Here is a 20077-nt window from a genome sequence, read left to right as displayed (position 1 = left end):
CCCGCCTCTGACCACACTTCACCTCCCAGTATCCTATCTACCTATAAACTCATAAGTGGATTAATCCAGGAGGAGTATCACATTCATAGTCAGTCACCTCCCTAAAGCCCCACCTATGAGTGCTTGAGGTTTTGGGGAACCATCTGGTTATAAACCATAACACTTTTGTAACTTAGGCTAAAGTTTATAGAAGCCAAGTACACCTAGCCTATTCTCATCCAAGCATTTAGATACAAAAGATGTCTACAGAGCCTTCCCAGCATACACAAACATTTACCCAGTGGATACAAGGTAAAGAAAACCAATTTAAGTCTTTCACTTGGAGCTGGTCAATCAGAGTGGTCCTCTGGTTGGAGCCCTCCAGTTGAGAGAACTCTGGCTGCTGCTTCTGCCCCCTAGAAGGTCCAGGTCCTCCGCCTGCTGTGTGGCAAGTAGAGCTCACTCCATTAATTCCATGAGCTCCTCACCACCACTGTCTGAGAGCTCCTCACCAGACCCCTCCTCTAGGAAACAGCTTCTGGTGACAGATTTCTGCATAGCGCCCTCTCTCCTTCATTGGTGCAGTTCTGCAACAAGATCTGCAGCCGTCTCCTGTTGTACGGAATCAGGAACTTCTGATGTGTTCTAATTATGCCTCCCATGTGCAGAGTGTTGAGAAAACAAGGATAACGATGCCCTTTGTCCTCCAAGTAAGTGATCAAAGGAAAAGCTGACCACACAAACTGGTAGTAGTATTTTTGGTGTCGAAGTAGCCCTATTCCAGTATAGACGTTGAGATACCGAACTGCGAAGCTGATCGAGCAGGCGGCGGGCCGAGAGTCCCGTGCGCTGGACCGTCGTGTCCCGCACACCAGGCAGCCCAGCACTGGGTCGTCCAGAGTTAGGCGGCAGTGGAGGTCCTCTGACACCGATTCACACAGAAGGTTCCCGTGCTTGAACCGCACCGTAGCTACCTCAGTGCCAGCCTGTCGGAAGTGTACACCCTCACCCTTTGTTTCTTTTTCACCCCATACTTTTTTCTCTTATTTTTACTCCCTATGTAATTTCTTATCTTTTCTTTGTCTTTCTATTGTACCTTCTATTTCTCATCAATTTTTCCTCTTAGCTTTGCCTAAGTTTGTAAACACTATTTCCCAGTAGGACCCTCTGTATCACTTTTCTCTTCTTCTTCTCATATCATTTAGTATAAAGTCTCAAATTTTTCCTCTTGCATTTCCCAGTTATCAAGCCCCATACCTTTAATGGTATAACCATAAAGTTTTGTTAATCTTTTCATTGTTAACTCTGTAAAATTATGGTTGAGTTCTTTTCTACTAATAGCTGCTGCACTGAGTACATATTAACTACTGTAATACCTGTGTTGTCTTAATGTTTACACCATAATTGTAGAATTCTTCTCTAGAGTTAAAGGTAGTATATACTTCATTCTTTGGTAAGCTAATATCCAATTTGTCTTGGAAAATACTATTGTAGTTGATTTTCTTGATATTAACAGGGTTGCATAATGACCTCTATTTCTCTGTAAACTAACACTCAGATCACTTTTTGGACATTAACAATACTAGATTACATCCCCTAGAAAATTCAGTTTCTGGCCTTATACTTTATATACTCATTCTTCATCCTCCCCTCCCAAATTAAGCAGTGATTGGATCTTGGAGCTGTGGTAAAGTACTAGTGAGGCATGCAAAAATTACATCACTGTAAAGCAGTTGAAGATACCTCCATACTAGCAACAACAGTTTTACACTATAAGTGTCTGCAAACCTCAGCACAAAACAAAACAAACAAACAATAGAAACATGGGAAGAAAAGTCAATAAAATGCCTCCTCAAACTCCCAACTCCCAGTAAGCCAATCCAGAAGTCACTAAGGGGCAGAATAGCATAAGCCACATACCTGAAAGCAAAACAGAGGAGGTTAGGAAGTAGATCAGAGAGGTATTAAGTGGGATCACAGAAAATATAACTAAACAGGTAGTGCAAGTAATAACCAATATGATCCAGGAGTTTTCATAAGACACTAATAAAAATTAATTGAGTCGAATGAAACTATAAAAATTATGAATGTCCAGTTTAGCGAAGAGTTAGAGCATGAAAAGGTTTCAATCACAAATCCAGAAAATTAAAAATTATATTGAAAGTATGGGCAGCAGAAGCTCCCAATGTGAGGACAGAATTTCAGAACTAGAAGACAATGATCCCTTCAAAGACCATCTACTCAGAGACATTAAAAGCAACAAAAAGGGCTGGGGATTTAGCTCAGTGGTTTCAGTGCCTGCCTTGCAAGTGCAAGGACCCAAGCTCTATTCCCAGTACCCAAATAGATAAATAAATAAATGCAACAAAAGAACATAAAAATGGATCCAACAATTGCCTGATGATGCACAGAAGACTAAAGTAAGAATAATTTCAGTAAGTGAAAAACCTGATGACAATACAAATAGCATAAAGAAACTTGTTCACAGAAGTAATAGCAGAAAACTTCCCATATATAAGGAAAGAAATAAATGTACAGATCAATGAGGCATATAGAATCCCAGATAGCCATGACCAAAAGAGACCCTCTCCATAGCACATTATACTCAAAGTGCCAAAAATACATCAGAGGGACAAAATCTTAAATGCAACAAATCACATCTAAAGGTAAATCCATCACAGCAGACTTATCTCCACAAACCTTAAAGTCCAGGAGGACTTAGAACAAAGTGTTTCAATCCCTAAAAGATAACAACTTCCAACTCTGACATAAGTATCCTAAAAAACTTTCCTTGAAGATTAATGCAGAAAAAGGTACTTCCATGACCAGGAGCATTTCAAGAAATTCATGACCACCAAACCAGCATTACAAAAAAATTCTCAAGAATATCCTAGAAAGAGACAATGAAACCATTATTACTAATGAGTTAAAAAGAATTATTACACGTGGCAGGATGAGTATCTAAGCAAGCAAAAAGAAAAAAAAGACATCAACAATTAGAAAATAATGTAATGGTAGGAATACACCAATTTTTGTCAGAACATAATGGGACACAATAAAAGTGGTCCTAGGAGGGACACTTATAGCTGTGAATTCCCATATCAGGAAAAGGAAGCAAGCTCAAGTAAATTACCAGTGATGCATCCCAAGGTCCTAGGAAAACAAGAACAATCCAAACCCAAAGCTAGTACAAGGAAGGAAATTATAAAGATCAGAGCAAAAATTAATGCAATGGAGATTTAAAAAGCAATACAAAGAATTAATGAACCAGAGTTGGTTCATTGAAAGAGTAAGCAAAATAGACAAACCTTTTGCCAGTCTTATCAAAATGAGGGAAGAAAAGACCCAAATCCATGCAAATGAAAAAGGTGAAATCAAAACAAATTCTGCTGAAAACCAGATTATCAGTAACTACTTTGAGAGGCAGTACTCTAATAAAATGGAAACTCAGAAAAAATGGATTCCCAGATACATGTGAATTACAAAATCTGAACCAAGAAAATATAAAAATTCTGAATAATACAATATCAGTCAATGAACTTGAAGAAATAATAATAATAAACTACCAACTAATAAAAACCCTGGTCCCAATGGATTCACTTCTGAATTCTGAAAAAACTTTCGAGAAGATCAACCACTGATACTCCTCAGACTCTTTATGAAATCAAAATGAAAGCAATACCTCCAAAGTCATTCCTGGAAGCAAGCATTAGCCTAATTTCAAAACCAGGAAAGGACCCAACCAAAAAAAGAGAACAAGAGGCCAATCACTTTAACATAGATATAAAAGTCTTCAATAAGAGACTGACAGGCAGAATGTAGCAAATCATCAAAAAGATCATATATCATGAGCACAAGGATTCATTCTAGGAATGCAAGGATGGATATGCACATCAATAAATGTAATACATCGCATACACATAAACAGAAGCAAGAACAAAAATCACATAACCATATCAATAGATGCAGAAGAAGCATTTGACAAAGTCCAAAATCCATTTACAATAAAACCCTGAAGAAGAATAGGTATCGAAAATCTATTTCAATTTGATAAAAGCAATCTATGACAAACCGATGGCTAACATCATACTAAATGGAAAAACTGAAAGCCTTCCCTCTAAAATTAGGAACAAGACAAGGATGTCCACTATCACCATGTCTGTTCAATGTAGTTCTCAATACAGCCAGAGCAATTAGACAAGAGAATGAAATAAAAGGGACATGAATAGGAAAGGAAAAAGTTAAATTGTCATTCTTTGCAAATGACATGATCCTTTGCATAGAAGACTCCACACCCCCCACCAAAAGACTCCTAGAATTAGTAACCAAACTTAGTAGCATAGGAAGATACAAAATCAAGACTCAAAAATCAATAGCATTGCTATACAAACATAATAATCTCACCAAGAGAGAAATTAGGGAAACAAGATCTTTCACAATAGCATCAAGAAAAATGAAATACTTAGGAATTAACCTAATCGAGGAACTAAAAGACCTCTACAATGAAAACAACAATACTCTGAAAAAGGAATCAAAGAGGACATCAGAAAATGGAAAGTTATCCCCTATTCCTAGATAGGCAGAACCAGTATAGTCAAAATGGCTACACAGCCAAAATTGTTATAAAGATTTAACACAATCCCAATCAAAATATCAATAGTATTTCTCACAGAACTAGATAAAGCAATACTAAAATTCATCTGAATCAGAAGTGACCTAAATAGCAAAGGAATTCTGGGCAACAAGAGCAAGACAGGGAGCATCACAATCCTGGACTTCAAGTTGTACTACAAAGCTACCATGATAAAAAGAAAAAGATCATGGTATTGACAAAAAGAAAAAAATAGACTTGTGGATCAGTGGAACAGAATAGAGGACACAGAAACAACTACAGGCACACTCAGCTAGCTACCCAATCTTTGGCAAAGAGTCCAAATACTTTCACTGAAGGAAAGTTCTCCTTTAACAAATGGTGCTAAAAAATTGGATATCCACATGCCAAAGATTGGACCTAGATCCTTACCTCTCATCATGCATTAAACTAAAATAAAAATGGATTAAAGATCTAAATATTAAAACAGAAACTCTTACTCTGCTGGAAGACAAAATAGGTAAAACTCTTAAAGACACTGGCAAATGCACCTGGGGTGAGATACAAGTCCAAGAGTGCCTGTTGTTAAATGAATTCCTAGCAGATCCTGGCCACCAAGAGACAACTCCCAGCATCTGCACAGTGGTCATTTGAATAGGCAGCATGGGGAGGCCATGTCTAGTGGGCATTGGATCAGACCTGGATCTTTCAATGACTAAAATCTAGTCTGGGTCCATGGTGTTGGAAGCTTTATTTCCATTTTTCTTGGAAGCCACTTGAACTTTGTCATTGCAAATGAGCTTATCTGTTCTTGTTTTTGTTCACCTCATGGGTAGAACATGTTATTACCCTTTCTTTATGGACAACTATTCACAAGTATTTGTTTTTGAAATGACTACTAATCTCTGTGTCCTCAGTACACAAAAATCTGGACATGAGGGAAGGAGTTGCCTATGGAAGGCTATGTCTGGGGTCGGAGGAGAGAGGGCATCCTCGGCTCACGTCCATCAGCCTGGTCCATTGGTTTCTCTGCCTGTCGGGCTGTCCCCCTGCCAGGAAACTCTCACCTCTTCACCTGCTGGGCCATGTCTTTGACCAGCATCTGAGCCAGTAACATTCCAAGTGCTATTTCCAGTTCACATGTGCTGCCTAGAGTAGGGTAGGTAGGATGTACAGGACCAGGCACAGAGTCCACAGGGAGTTGTCCCAAGGTCTTACTCTTCCTCAGATACCAGGAGAAGCGACCTGACCCAGGCTTCTGGGATTGATGCTGACTTGCCCTTTGGAGAAACTTTCATAACCCTCCTTCCAATTCTCCACCTTAGAGCCCAGAAGTTTCCACTGTGTAGTGAATCATTTGAAAGCCATGATCAAGGGAAGAAGGTCTGGATGTGAGATTTCTGTGCCAGGTGCATCTGGGGTATGGCCAGTAGATTCTCCCGAACTAAGTACTTAGTAATTAGTATGGAATTGAGGTGCTAATGACTATCATTATTGTTCACCTTGGTTATTGTTTCATTGGTGTTAGGCTGCAAAATTCCTAAGTTGCAGCTCTCTTCTTTCTTTCCTTCCTTCTTTCTTTCTTTCTTCCTCTTCCTCTTCCTCTTCCTCTTCCTCTTCCTCTTCCTCTTCCTCTTCCTCTTCCTCTTCCTCTTCCTCTTCCTCTTCCTCTTCTTCTTCTTCTTCTTCTTCTTCTTCTTCTTCTTCTTCTTCTTCTTCTTCTTCTTCATAGTACTGGAGATAGAACTCTGGGCCTTTCATTTATAAGGCAGGCAGAGGCACCATTGAGCTAAATTCCTGGCCCTATGCTTCCCCCTCCTCCTCTTCCTCCTCTTCCTCTTCTTCCTCCTCCTCCTCCTCCTTCTTTTTCTTCTTCTTCTTCTGTATAGGGGATCAAACTCTGGACCTTGTGCGAGAAAGCTTTGCTTTGTTTTTGGTACTGGGGATGGAACTTGGGACCTTGCAAGGCAGATGGCAGCACCAATGAGCTAAATCCCCAGCTCCATGATTCATTTTCTTCCCCTGCTTCTTGCTCTTCCTCTACTGGCTCATTCCCAGAAAAGTGACACACTCAAGCTGTGCTGGAGAACAGTCTGTACAACCACAGCACAGAGAGGCCTGGAGCATGGGGGACTGGAGGCTGCAAGAGAAGAGGCCGAGGCCAAGGTCCAGAGAGAGGAGGGAGGGAAATAGGGGTGAGGGTGCTTGTCTAGAGCTGCCTCAGAGGCAGGAAGTGGGGGTGTAGATCCCCTGGGTGCCATCACCTCTGAGCTTCATGACAGGAGCCTCCTGAGGTCATGGGAAGCATTTCTAGGTGGTCTGTCCAAGGTCAGTGCCAGTCAGGGGGCTCCGCAAGGCCAGGTGCCCCACATGTCCACCCAAGTCCCTGCCTCTGTCTGCTGGGCAGGAATGGAGGTGCTGCCCCTTTCTTTCCCTTACCTTGTCCTTGACTATAAAAAAAATCTAGATTTCCACACACCTGGATTATGTGCTCTGCACCTGCTCTGTGGTGTGTATGGACTTCGCAACTTAGAAGAGGGACTGCATGGAGCTGTGGACTCACCTTCATCAAAGAATTCCCTGAATGGCAAACCGCACTAGGGGCAATGATAATAAGGATAGGAAATAATCCTAAGGTTATGCAAATCAGGTAAAATTTTGAGCTCAAAGACATTTCTCTATGTGTGTTACACACACATACACACATGCACGTAACTATAAATGTATATCCACATGTTCACATACACTGCATATATTTATACGTACATGAATATACACTACATATGTATGCATACATATAGCTATACATACATGTACATGTCCATATGTACATACAAAGTGTGATTGAAAAATACAGTGAATGTTTACATTTTAAAAATTTATTACAGTAAAAGATACATTGCCATGTCAATAGCCTCAACTCACCAATCAAGAGAAATAGACTAGCGGAATGGAATAAGAAACAAAATCCAACAATATGTTGTATACAAGAAGCACACCTATTGCAAAAAAAAAGCCCATAGACTGAAAGTGAAAGGATGGAAAACAATTCTCCATGTGACAGGAGCCCAGAAAAAAGGCAGGGTTAGCAATCTTATTTGCAGGCAAAGTAAATTTCAAGCCAAAACTGATTCTAGTATTATAGATGTAGGACAGTACTGTATCATACCTCTGTGAATGTAAAATATCTTGTACCTACTTTATGATACATAGTAGGGACCGTGCTTTATCAGAGCTATTTTTAATGATGTTACTCTAGAATGTTCTCTCTCCAGATGATGATTAAGATGCTAATAAAAAAAAATGGTGCCAGGTACTGCAACAGCAACAGAACTTTGCTGTTTTCTGGGTATTATACTTCTCTTTGTTTTTTATTTGTTTGTTTTTGTTTTTGTTTTTGTTTTTTTAATGGAGTGTGCTGAATGTCTATAATTTTGTTCAGATGACTGCAGAACCTGGAAAAGCTGTTGCTGCTATTGATGCATAACATACTGCTATTATTGGTCTTTTTATATAAATATACATATACATATATATATATAAATAATTTGAATTTTTGGAAACTTTAACTGCTGTCGACTTTGGAAAAAGTTATCGCAATTTATTGTGTTGAGTTGGCATTGTACAGAAATTAACAGCCATATTGGTCTAGAAATGTTAATTTTTTTTCCATTTCTACAGGGGTAATGCACTGTATTAAATATGTAAGGTCATATCTATGTGGGTTTGATTACAGAAACTAATAAAGTATTCTCTAAATAATGGAAAATAATAATATAGGACTACAAGAGCAAGAAGCAACTTAAATATGTTCAAGGACCATTTTCATCTTCAGAATTAAGGATTATTTTAATTTTACATCATTGCCTTTTCTCTTTTACTTTCCTTTTTAGTTTTATTTTAGGATTCCCTATTTTTAATGTTCATATAGAGATTTATTTAACTGAAATACCGAATAATTTCTCTGGTGTGAAAAACTATAATAGTACACAAGATCCTAATGGGATAATTAATAATGTGAAATAGGAAGAAAGGGACTAACGGTGTAGGGAAAGTGGGAAGGGTAGGGGAAAGGTAATAAGGGAGAGGAAAAATATGAGAAAATGAAAAAAAGGAAATAAAGTGTTTGTAAATGGGGAAGGGAGGAGGGGAGGGGGTGAAGGGAGGGCAGGGACAAGAGGAAAAAAAATAGAATCAAGACCTATCATGTAAAGGTACAGGATCCCAATGATGAATGTAATTGTATTGTATACCTAGATTGTACCAATAAACTCAATAAAAATTTTTAAAAAGATACATTGCCATTAATCTTCCTTAAAATACTTCCCCTTTCTTCCAACATGCTTGTCCTTGTACGTTTGGACGCAGCCCTAGAGTCCTCTTTCCTAAGTGTCCTTAGTTGCAGGACACTGTCATGGCTACCTTGATGTCTTTGAGTGATTCTTACCATTTATCTTTCATGGTCAATTCAACTTGTAGAAAGAGCCAAAAGTTGCACATTTCCATATCCACTGGATTAGGACACACTGTAATGTTTTTTGTTTTATGTTTCTTTTTGAGAATAGGTCTTGCCATGTAGTTCAGGCTGGTCTTGAACTCATTATGTAATACAGGCTGACCTCGAACTTGCAGCAATTCTCCTGCCTCAGCCTCCCAAGGGCTGAGATTACAGATGTGCACCACCACACCTGGCTGACATTGTAATGTTTGTGACATTGTAATGTAATGTAATTTTTAACAGCCTGCTTTTCCAACTCATGAAGACATTCACAAAAGAAGGGTGTATTTTGAGGAGGATTAATGACAATTTGACTTTTACTTAATAAATTTAAAAGTGTAAACGTTATATTTGGTCAGATGTTGTAGGTGTATAATGTACATACATACACATTTCACACACACACTGAGTTTGTGAGACATGGGATGTCACCTTAAATGCTACAGGACCCTGGGACTCTGCACCTGATAGCTGTTCATTAATGTTCACCAAATTGTAGCAAATCTCTGCTGGGCCCACCCTATTGTTTATCATTGAAAATTTATCTCGGGAGTTAATCTTTGAACTTGGATGTGAAGAAATCCACAGCCACTGACCTATGGCCCCATATACAGAGAGGAAGAAGCCTCTATAAAGCTGTCACCAGGAGCCAGCCCATCCCTCATACCTGGGTCAGCTGTGCAGAGGGAGCCCCATCACCACCATGGATTTCTCCGGCAAGTACCAACTGCAGAGCCAGGAGAACTTCGAGCCCTTCATGAAGGCAATGGGTGAGTACTGGACAGGCCACCAAGCCCACCGTTAGAGCAGCGAGGATCTGGCCCCACGGGCAGTGGCAATTCAGTGTCAGATGTTGGGATGGGAGGAGGGATTCAAGTTACACCAAAGAAGGCCTTTTACTGACTTTGGTGATCTCTTGCCACGTGGACCATACACACCGAACAAGGCCACCAAAAGGCAAGTGGAAAGAGCACTGAACTAGGGTGGGATCTGGATCAAAGCCCATGTACACTGGTACTTCACTGTGAGACCCTGTTCACTCATTCATATGCATGCATTCCTTCATTCATTCTTCTAACAAATACCAACCACACATCAAGCACTGAGCTGAACACATAGCACTGAGATACACAAGGAAGAGCCACATTTCCAAGGTCACACTTTAGACAGAGAAGAAAAGAAGTTAATGTACCAAAGCATCCCCTTTGATGTGGCTCTGTACCCAGCATTAGGCTGGGCATTTGCTATACAATGTCCCATTTAATCCTCACCAAAAACTCTGAGTTGGGAACCATTATGTTCCCATTTTACAGTTGAGTCTGAGAAAGGTAAACTGGCAAGACTTGGGTCACATGGCAGGAAGTGTCTGGGTTGGGATTAGAAGCAGGCTCTGCTTCCCAGGGACCCTGCTTGAACCCCCATCTCCAACACTGCAGGGTGTGGAGGCGGGGGAACAGTGGTGGTGGTGGGGGGGAAGGAGCAGTGTCTACTGGGGAGCTGGGGAGAGTAGGGTGTCCCAGGCAGAGGGAGCCCTGTGAGCAGAGGGTGCAGTGTGCAAGGAGGGTGTGGAGAGGGAGAAGAGCACAGAAACAGCAAGGGCGGGGAAGGAGGACCTTCGGGGGTGTTTGAGAGCACAGGTCTTCTTCTTCTGATTTTTGTTTGTTGGGGGCTTTTTTGGAGGGGATAATTTTTTTTAACATGGCCTCATGATGTATGTAGCCCAGGCTGGCCTCCAACTCATAGTGATTCTCCTGCTTCATCCTCCCAAGTGCTGGAATTGCAGGCTGGTACTGCCAAACCTGGCTCAGGTCTTCTTCTGTAGGCAACTCAACCACTTCTGTCTCGAGTCCTTACCTGTGCAACAGAACCTGCCACTTCTGCTCTCAGGACATCCCATGAGCTTCTATAAAAGTCCAGGCTTCCCTGGCATAGTCTCACTTTGGTGTGGTGTTTTGGCCTTATTATTAGTAGCTTCTCCTGTCATTTCAGTAGTGACTGGAACTGAAGGAGAAACTCTGGTCCCCCAGTGTGGAGGGTGTTATGTTTTAACTCTTTCTTTTAATTTGCATTTCGATAATTTTATTGAAAGGTTTATTTCTTAGGTATCAAACATAACAGTAGTTGATTGGGTTACCTCTGCCAACTCAAGATTAATACTGATGTTTTCAAAATATTGAAATATATTAGCCTTTGGATAAAACTGAAGTTATCCACAAAACATGGTTTACAAAAAATAAGAGTAGAATATACTGTGGTTTTTTGGTTTATTTTTCAATTCTTATTTATCCATAACTTTGATGTTAAAATTGGTTGCATCCATTCTTAATAAGACTTGGGCCTCAGGCTGCACTAACTGTTTACAGCACTAACAATATGTGTACATTTCTTTACGTTCATTGGCTTACATGGAGAATTCCAAACACCACCTCAGCAATCTCATCCTTATGGTGGTGCCTCCTTGATTTTGTTAAGACAGTACGGAAATTTGTGAAAGTATATTCTATTCCTTAAAAAAAATAGTAGAAGCAATGGAAGTTTTATAGAAACCGTCCGTAATAAAACCTGGAGTGTTTTATCTAGCCAGAACTTAGGGCACAGCAAGTTTTCAGAATGACATTTGATTTTGACTTACTATGTAATATAATAGAACATATTTTTAATGAATCTGGACTGAGGAAGTAGATTCTGTATAGAAATGTTTATCATCAATACAAATATCACTTGTGTTTTAGAAGAAATACTAAAGATAGCTCAATGAATATGCCAAACTACTAGGTCTGTATTTTGGCTTAATACCAAATGTCTTTAAATTTAAGTGTAATGCTCATATAGCAATAACATTCTCATCTCTGAATTATCAATTACTTGCATTATGGGTGCCAAAAACTATTACATTATCTAGAAATAACCTTTAGTATGCCTTTAAAAAGTGCGCGCGTGAAATATTGGCTTTGATGTAAACCTTATAATTTAAAATTTAACATTCAAGTAGGTTACCATTTTCAATATCACCTAACTATGATATACTGATCCAATATAAAAATTTAAATTAATGTTAGAAATGAAGATTCGTGGCAAGCAGGAGGCCCTGAGTTCAATTCCCAGTACAAAAAAACAAAACAAACAAACAAACAAAAATGGAAAGAAATGAAGATTCACAGTTCACCTTTTCAGGATTCTGTTAAGTGTTTTATATTTATGTCTTTAGCTTTACAGATGAATTCAAATCTACATGATCCCACTATAGCATTATGTTTATTAGGCAGTTTTCCCAAGATGGAGAATGTCATACTAATCTAGCTGTGATGTTTTGAGGTTTTATACTTAAATCGATTATAACATTATGAAATCCATAGTTCAGGGTTGTGGAGAAATTGTCTTGCTGCAGTAATTCTATTATGTAAAGAACAAAAAATTCCAACTTATCAAAAGTCCATCTAAATATTACTAGCTGTTAAAAGTAAATTTTTCATACCTAAGTTTCATAATCATATGTAGATGTTAACATTTAGCTTTGAGTAGGAAAAGATAAATCACTACAGTAAGTTAATAAATTTAGATGGCAAGGACATATAGAATATATGCAGTTACCGAATTTACATTTTTATGAATATAATTACTTTCTAGTATTCTAACTACAGTAGCAGCATGTGGAGATATATGGCAATTTTGAGAAACCCCAAAGAGCTCACCTGCTCTGTATTACTTTTGCTTTAGATATAATATTCAAGGTCATAATTATTCTGCTTATTAGCTAACAGTCTCAAATTAGTTTACATATGGATCAAACTTTTGGTCCTGTTGTAACTCTACATGAGCTAGAGTGTGGGGTTACATATAGCAAACGGTGCAATTAAAAAAACACTACTTCAGGGCTACTTTAAAAATTCAGGTTGTTAAAGAGGATGTTTTGTGAGTTGCTGATTTAATGAATCAGAGATTAGAAACTTGTTTCCTTAGGGTGTTGTACCTTATAAATAATAAATGTCTTCAAAGCTGACTAGATTGACGATAGCTTTCTGCTATTCCAAGTCCAGTTTCTTTTGTTTTTGTTTTTGTTTTTTGTTTATTTGTTTTTTGTGCTGGGGATCAAACTCAGGACCTTGTACTTGCGAGCCAGTTGTTTTATTTTGAAGATAATATTTCAATACTTCAATTTTAGAAGAAAATTATACAATTTTCTCTATACAAAGAATAACAACCAAACTTACCAATTAAGGAACTGTTTCGGGAGTCATTGGAAGGTGAGTTATTCTATAGTAACTGTGCTTCAGTTGCCGTGCAGCCCAGAAACAATCCGCTTCAACTTGAGGACATCGGCATGGAACACTTGCTTGCTGAATATTCAGTTAAACACTTGATACAAGTTCTCACCAAAAGATCAGGTCTCTGCCATTTATCTCGGAATGTTTCTGAAGACATTCTACTCCTACTAATTCTGCACACTTCTGTGCTCGGGTCTCCAGTGCAGTGTTAGATAAGGCCAACATAGAAGGCTTTGCTTTAGAAAATAGGATCCTGGGCTGGGGATTTAGCTTGATGATTCCGCCGCCTCCTTGCAAGTGCAAGGACCCGAGTTTGATTCCTGGTACCCCCCAAAAAAAAAGAAAAGAAAGAAAATAGGATCCTGCAGTGACATGCCTTAAGCTGAGCTTCTAGTCTTTTGAAATTTTAGCTATTTTTCCTTTCAAATGGTGAGCTCTCTTGAATAAGTAAATAATGGAGTTGTAGAAATTGAAAGGCAGTGGTAGTAGCTTTGACTTTCCAACACACCTTCTCCAATACAATCTTCTCCATTCTCATCAAGTCGGAAACTGTGAACCTATACTGACTTATTTGGATCAAGTCAGTTGCCAATGGGACATTTCTTTCCTCTTCTATTGATTTTACAGCCAAATAAAACCAGCTCTATCCAACACACCCAAGGTGCTTGGACTGTACCTTCATTTTAGACAGGAATCTGCCTGCCAGCAAATTTACAGGTAGAGAAAATGTCTCCACATAAAAGCCAAAGAACTGAGTTAGACTAAGAAGATCTTTCATTTCCAAGTTCCATAGTTTTGCAGTCACTCTAAGGCCATTATCATGTGCAGATTCAATTAGTCTCAATCCCCAGACCTTTGGCTGACATCTAGCCTCCTGTTCCAGCATGATATTCAGCTGGTGTAGAAGTTTCTCAGAGTCAGTCATTATCCATATTTCTATCATCTTGGTACAGACTGGTCCCACAGTGTGGCCACCCTCCCCAGGCCTGCTCTCACCTTGCCCCACATATATCAGATACACAAAGCCTAGGAGTTAGGGACACTCAAGAGTAGGAGGGGAGAGGCCTAGGGAGGGAGAACTGTCCTGGGTGCAGTTCTCCACAGCACCTCCGAGACTACACTGCCCTCCTACCTGTCAAAACTGCAGCCAACATACTTTAACTCTTATAGCAAAGTCACTAAAGAGGATCTAGGGAGAGAGGAGAGGGATCAAGAAGCAGGGAACCCACTGGGCAAGAAAGGCTCAAGACTGCAGCAGCCAGGCCAGCCTACCTGCCTTCCTTATCCGAGGCTAGCAGCTCTTGTTGCTCACAGGTCCCCAGTGTCTGTGGCTGCTCCTCCATGTCAGTTTCTTTTGTGTCTTGGACTTGCAGCCCCTACCTCTCCTGTCTCTAACTCTTGGATGGTTTCCACCAGGGATGCCTGAGGACCTCATCCAGAAGGGGAAAGACATCAAGGGAGTGTCAGAAGTGGTGCAGAATGGGAAGCACTTCAAGCTCTGCAACACCACCGGGACAAAAGTGATCAAGAATGAGTTCACTTTGGGGGAGGAATGTGAGATAGAGACCATGATGGGAGAGAAAGTCAAGGTAGGAGTCTCCCCTTCTAATATGCTCTGCTTCTAGAATCTTTCCTGGGGCCTGGCTCCAGGGATTTCCTGGATCATAGGATCCTGGGTCTCACAATTCCCATCCTAGAGACTCTATCTCTAAGCTGCCTCTTGGGTAGGAGAAGTCAAGAACTTGTACAGAATCTGTTCTTATTTTCCCAGGTCCTGCCAAAGGGTGCTGTGGCCCCAAAATATGAGTTCTACTATATGGAATAAGGGAGGAAACCAGATGAACAGCAGGATTCTAAGTCTCAGGTTCACTCAGGCCCAGATCTTGGCTCCCAAAGTTCCCTGAACAGGGCCTAGCAATGGAGTAGTAGGATGAATGAAACCCCTTAACTCGGGGATTAGCTGAGCCCAGAGGAGATGGTAACAGGAACAAACATCTTGGAAGAGGTGCTGGCAGCACCAGAATCTCAAGGCCCAGGCACACATTCAGAACAAACGTTTGAGGGGTCATTAAGCTGATGGCCTTGGCTACCTCATCTGTGCAGAGGAGAAGTCAGTCTGCCTGAATGAGGGCAGTGGGCAAGGCAGCTCCATCCCCACAGATCTAGGGCTCCAGGGCACGATGACACCTAGGGCATTGCAGGAGACCAGCTTGAAACCACACAGAGCAGGCTTTAGATATTATTGTTTTGGCTTATAAATTCAGCTATTGATTAGGATTATGAGTCATTCCAAGGTCTAAGTGTGAATTGCTAATTGATCTTTGACTTATGTAAGGAGATGGATTTCCCTATGCCAAGATCACAATTGAGGTCTTAATGATCAATGAGGTTGTGACATCTCTAATAGCAAGGAAGCACTGCAGTTGAGCAATTATGACTTTGTGCAACCATTCTCCAAGATCAAACATTAGCTAAGATAACACAGGTGACTCATTACCTATGACCTGCAAGCTAGCATGGGTGCTTTGCTAGCAGTGACCTTTCCTTCACAAGTATACAGCTACTCCCTTTTTCCAAGCCTGCTTTGTTAAGTGCATTAGTTCTTCTATTCCCTGCATCTGCCTTCACACTTCCTTGCTATGTTCTATAACCATAAATACTGACCAATCCAGAGTCCAATGTCTTACCAAGGACAGAGCTAAGATCCCTAGGAAGCCTTTAGCCAGGAGAGAGCTAAAGATCAATTCTCAGCTCTCCAAGTAATAAACTATCTTTCGTTATTCTCATTCCTTGTTTTTTGTATGTTATTCTTTCATCCCGTGCTGTTCTCTCATTGGGAGACAGGGCATCCAATGGTGACTGGTCAGCCTATCACCCTGAAAATTGTTGGGCTGTCACCCCCACAAAATCTGACCACCGCTCCTCCCCGTGACACACTGCACACCCCAGCGTAGCCAGCACCACCCAGCAGCCATCTTCCCGCTCCCCAGATGACTCTGCATTGGGCTCAGCAAGCTCTCTCCTCACTGCTTCCCATCGCTCTTTATTTCTGCCTCTCCGGGGACAACATCAGAGACTGAGGCAAATGCCAGGACTTTCTTGGCTGTGCCCAGGGGAAGGGGCGGCCGCTGTGGGTTCTACCATGGGCCTTTTCCAGGTGTCCACGTGGAGGGAGATGTTTTACCTTGGCAGTGTCCTCCTCTCCTGGTTGGGTTTCTGTGTTTGCTCCTCTGGATGTCCAAGGCTGGGAGAGGAGACCACACAGGAACCATGAATGTTCCGGCAGGACCCAGGCGGACCAGAGCAAAGTGTGTGCAGGGTTCTGAATTCTGACACTGCCGCCTCCATTAGCTTGGAGAACTGAGACTTTATTGCTTCTGTTTCAGCATTTGTCCTGGGGACCACTCAGTGTCCTGTGTGCTTTTCTAGATCACACAGCATGGACTGAAGTTCTGACAGACGATGTCCTGAGGTTTTCTTTCTGTCTTCTGTGCCCCTCTCTACTGTCAGAACTGAGGGTTGGGAGCACAGGGACCAGAGTATGTCGGTTGTTGTAAGCTGACACCTGCACAGGGAGGGGGGGTCTTGCTCTGCACAGACCCGTCCTCACAGGCCTCTGTTTGTGCCCCACAGGCGGTGGTTAACTTGGAAGGTGAAAACAAGCTCGTGACAGCTTTCAAAAACATCAAGTTTGTGGCCGAACTCAATGGGGACACACTGAACACTGTAAGTGGCCACTCTGCGCTTGTGACTGGTGCTGGAGAGAGGCGGAGGTGAAGGGTGAGGAGCAGCTGCACCCCTCACCCCATGCCTCACTTTCCTCTTCTCAGCCCTGAATTTGCTGCCTATCTGTATCTCCTACCACTTTATTGAATTCCTTCTGTGCCAGGAAGTTTATACAGCATCTCTAAGCTTCCCAACAGCAGTTTTCTGAAGGAGAAACTGAGGCCAACAAAGAGACATGAAATGGCAGAGCTAGGGTTTGAGCTGAGTCAGTCTCTCGGGGCTGCCATCCCCAGCTGTTTCCAGCTGTAGGTACTCACATCACAGATCTTATAGGCTTCTGTCCTTAGAAGGTGGGGTCTAAAAATATAGTGAAGATTACAGTTTTAAAGTGTATTACAGTAAAAGGCACTTTGCCATAATCCCCCTCAAATTACTCCACCTCCCTTCAAACAGAGTTACCCCAAGTTCTTGCCACATTCTTAAACAGTCCTGGAAGCTTCGGTTGTGAGAATCTTTAGGAGATGTTATCAGAATACAATGAACGCCATTGCCAAGTATCGTCCAATAAAAACGCAGATGAGGAGAAACACTGTGGTGTGTCCTCATCCAGCTTGTGCCTGGATCTGGTACCCTGTGAATTCAGGCTCTTTCTCAACTCAGAATGACCATGAAAGTAAGCATTTTGGAGCAATTCGAGGGCACGCAGGCAGTCATGACAGTGTAACTAAAGTCACTTGGGAAAGAAGACATCCTGAAGTGCTTCAGAAACTGGCAAGAAAAATAAGTCTTTGTTTAAATTAGACCTTCACTGTACTTTTCAATCACTTTTTACACCATGTTTTTGAAGTCCTGTTCTAACCAGACAAGTGCAATGTGTCAGGAGGACCTTGTGATGCACAGAAGAGTAGGATCTTACGGAAAGGGCACCATTTTCTAGCTCAGCAAGAGCTAGAAGCTCACCTCCCTCAGGCTGTTCTTCCCCTGCCAGCCCCTCCCACCCTCCTTCCTTCCTCTTGACTGCTCAGTCCCACCCCCTTGCCCCTCTTCCCTGATGACATGGAGTAAGAGAGGGCTTCGGCAGGAAAGGCACAGGCACACACAGTGACCAGTGCAGCTCATGTTTCCAATCTCCACCAGGACAAAGCTCAAAGCAGAGGGAAGAATCCATTCATCTGCAGATGTCCCTTCCTGCAGGCCTCATGGCTCACACATCACCTCTTCCCACGGACACTGCAGCCCCATACAAGGACTCTGGCCAAAATGTCAGGCTCTTTCATTGCTTCTGTGCCATCAAAGTACTTAACAGCCACAGCCTTTCCTTCTGCCTCAGCACTAATCAAAGATACAGGGGCCTCTAACTTCCCTACAAGCCCCAGGGGCCTAATACATGCCTTTTCCCATTTGGGAAAAAATGATCATATTTGTGGCGAATGCACGGCCCTATGTGTGTTACATTCAGGGTCTGCAGCTGTCAGTGCTTGGCTGTTGGCCAGTTTGGGAGGGGATCTGCAGAATTTCTCCTGCACTTGTCCCCCACTTGCTTTCCTGTGATCTCAAAGTTTGCTTTAGGGAGTCACAGAAGGCAGTAGGCAGTCCAAGGAGGCTGTGGCCATGAGGTTCACGTGGGAACATCCCTCAGGCAGTGTCACTATGAGCATCAACTGTGAAATGCAGTCTCTGTGCCCACACCAGCACCTTCCCAGCAGGACAGGGGAGCAGGAGATGAGGTGTTTGGGATGGGACCTGGCCAACATCCTCTGATAGCTCCAACTTGCCTAATCCTCCCGTCTCCTGTGAGGGAGTTGGGTCAAAGATTTCCAAGGTCAGGTCGACCTATCCAAGGTCATCCAGATGACAAGTGATAGAACCAGGCCCCGGTCTACTCTGAGCAGCCGCTCCATTGCTGCCGAAGCTAAGGGCTCCTTTGTCACTGTGATGACGGGCTGTGTCACTCCAGCTGTCTTGTTCACCAGAGAACCAGAATGAGGAGGGAGCATCCCTCAAGGACCCCAAAGCCGATGTGCCCAGTGTTTTCACCCTCTTCGTTCACAGCGCTAGGAGGAAAACCAGGCAGTGCCCATGATGTCCCAGGCCAGTTGCCTGGTGTTCCGTGCACAGGTGTTCTTGGCGCTCAACATGGTATTACACATAGCAGGTGCTCAGTAAGGCTTAGAGAAATTGGACTGGACGGGGCAAGTTGGGTGATGCCCCTGTCACACCCATTCGTGTAGAAAAGAAGTCAGCAAATGGCAGCACAACTCTGCACAGAAGACAGCGAAGTGGCAGAGACTTGGCATAGGATTTCAGAAGAGATTTCTAGCCCTTCTCTGCTCCTATAGGAAACAGATGATTCGTTCTGTTGTTTCATGTGTTACCATATTTGCAGCTATTTGGGGGGGCCTTAATTATTTGTTTTTAACGATTTCACATCAGTGAGCACTTAATGGTTTCTTTTCTGGCTTTTAGACCATGACAGTGGGAGACATTGTCTTCAAGAGAATCAGCAAGAGAATTTAGACAAGTCTGCATTTCATATTTTTACTCTGCAAAATAAATGTAATAAGGTAAACAGTGCTTTTAAAATGTCTGTTTTTGTTTTGGCTTCTCATTGATACTCAGTGTGTTCTCGGTGGTCTCTGATCATCTGTAGTTTTATAGTTTGGTAAGTCACACATTCTCCTCCACCAGGTCTTTCCCTGAATACAGAACCCGTGCTGCTGCCCATGGTAGGAAGGCCGCATGTGGCTGGGTCTGTAGGGTCCCTGGCCTGCCTCTCCCGGGCAGCTACAGGGATCAGGAGCTGGACCAAGGCGGTGTGCTGTGAGCTGGGCTCGGCTGTGGTTCCCACAGGGACAGGAGCCAGAAATTCTGGCAGACAAGGGAGGGCTGTGCCCATGATCACAACCACAGTGGACACTCAGCGGTGGACAGGGGTGAAGGAGCAGGCACTGATCCAACAAAGGAACAACTCCTCTGCTACAGGAGGGCTGCGTGAGAGGCCCAGTGAGGGCAGCCAGA

At 42.2% G+C, this 20077-nt stretch overlaps 1 protein-coding gene and 2 pseudogenes across 1 annotated transcript; 1 reads left to right on the top strand and 2 right to left on the bottom strand.

Moving 5' to 3' along the window:
* Positions 1-438: 438 nt before the first annotated feature.
* On the bottom strand, positions 439-1728 carry LOC104863314 (annotated as a pseudogene).
* A 7949-nt stretch (positions 1729-9677) lies between these two features.
* Positions 9678-19620, top strand: LOC104863274 (fatty acid-binding protein, liver). The gene is made up of 4 exons (XM_010625636.1): positions 9678-9838; positions 14750-14922; positions 16967-17059; positions 19526-19620. The coding sequence occupies exons 1-4, from the start codon at positions 9772-9774 to the stop codon at positions 19574-19576; spliced, it is 384 nt and encodes a 127-aa protein (XP_010623938.1). The 5' UTR covers positions 9678-9771; the 3' UTR covers positions 19577-19620.
* Positions 13275-14276, bottom strand: LOC117285853 (annotated as a pseudogene).
* Positions 19621-20077: the final 457 nt, after the last annotated feature.

This window comes from Fukomys damarensis, unplaced genomic scaffold (assembly GCF_012274545.1).
Source record: "Fukomys damarensis isolate Sample0158 unplaced genomic scaffold, DMR_v1.0_HiC HiC_scaffold_2, whole genome shotgun sequence".
NCBI lineage: Eukaryota > Metazoa > Chordata > Mammalia > Rodentia > Bathyergidae > Fukomys > Fukomys damarensis.
This window is presented reverse-complemented; position numbering and strand designations above follow the sequence as displayed.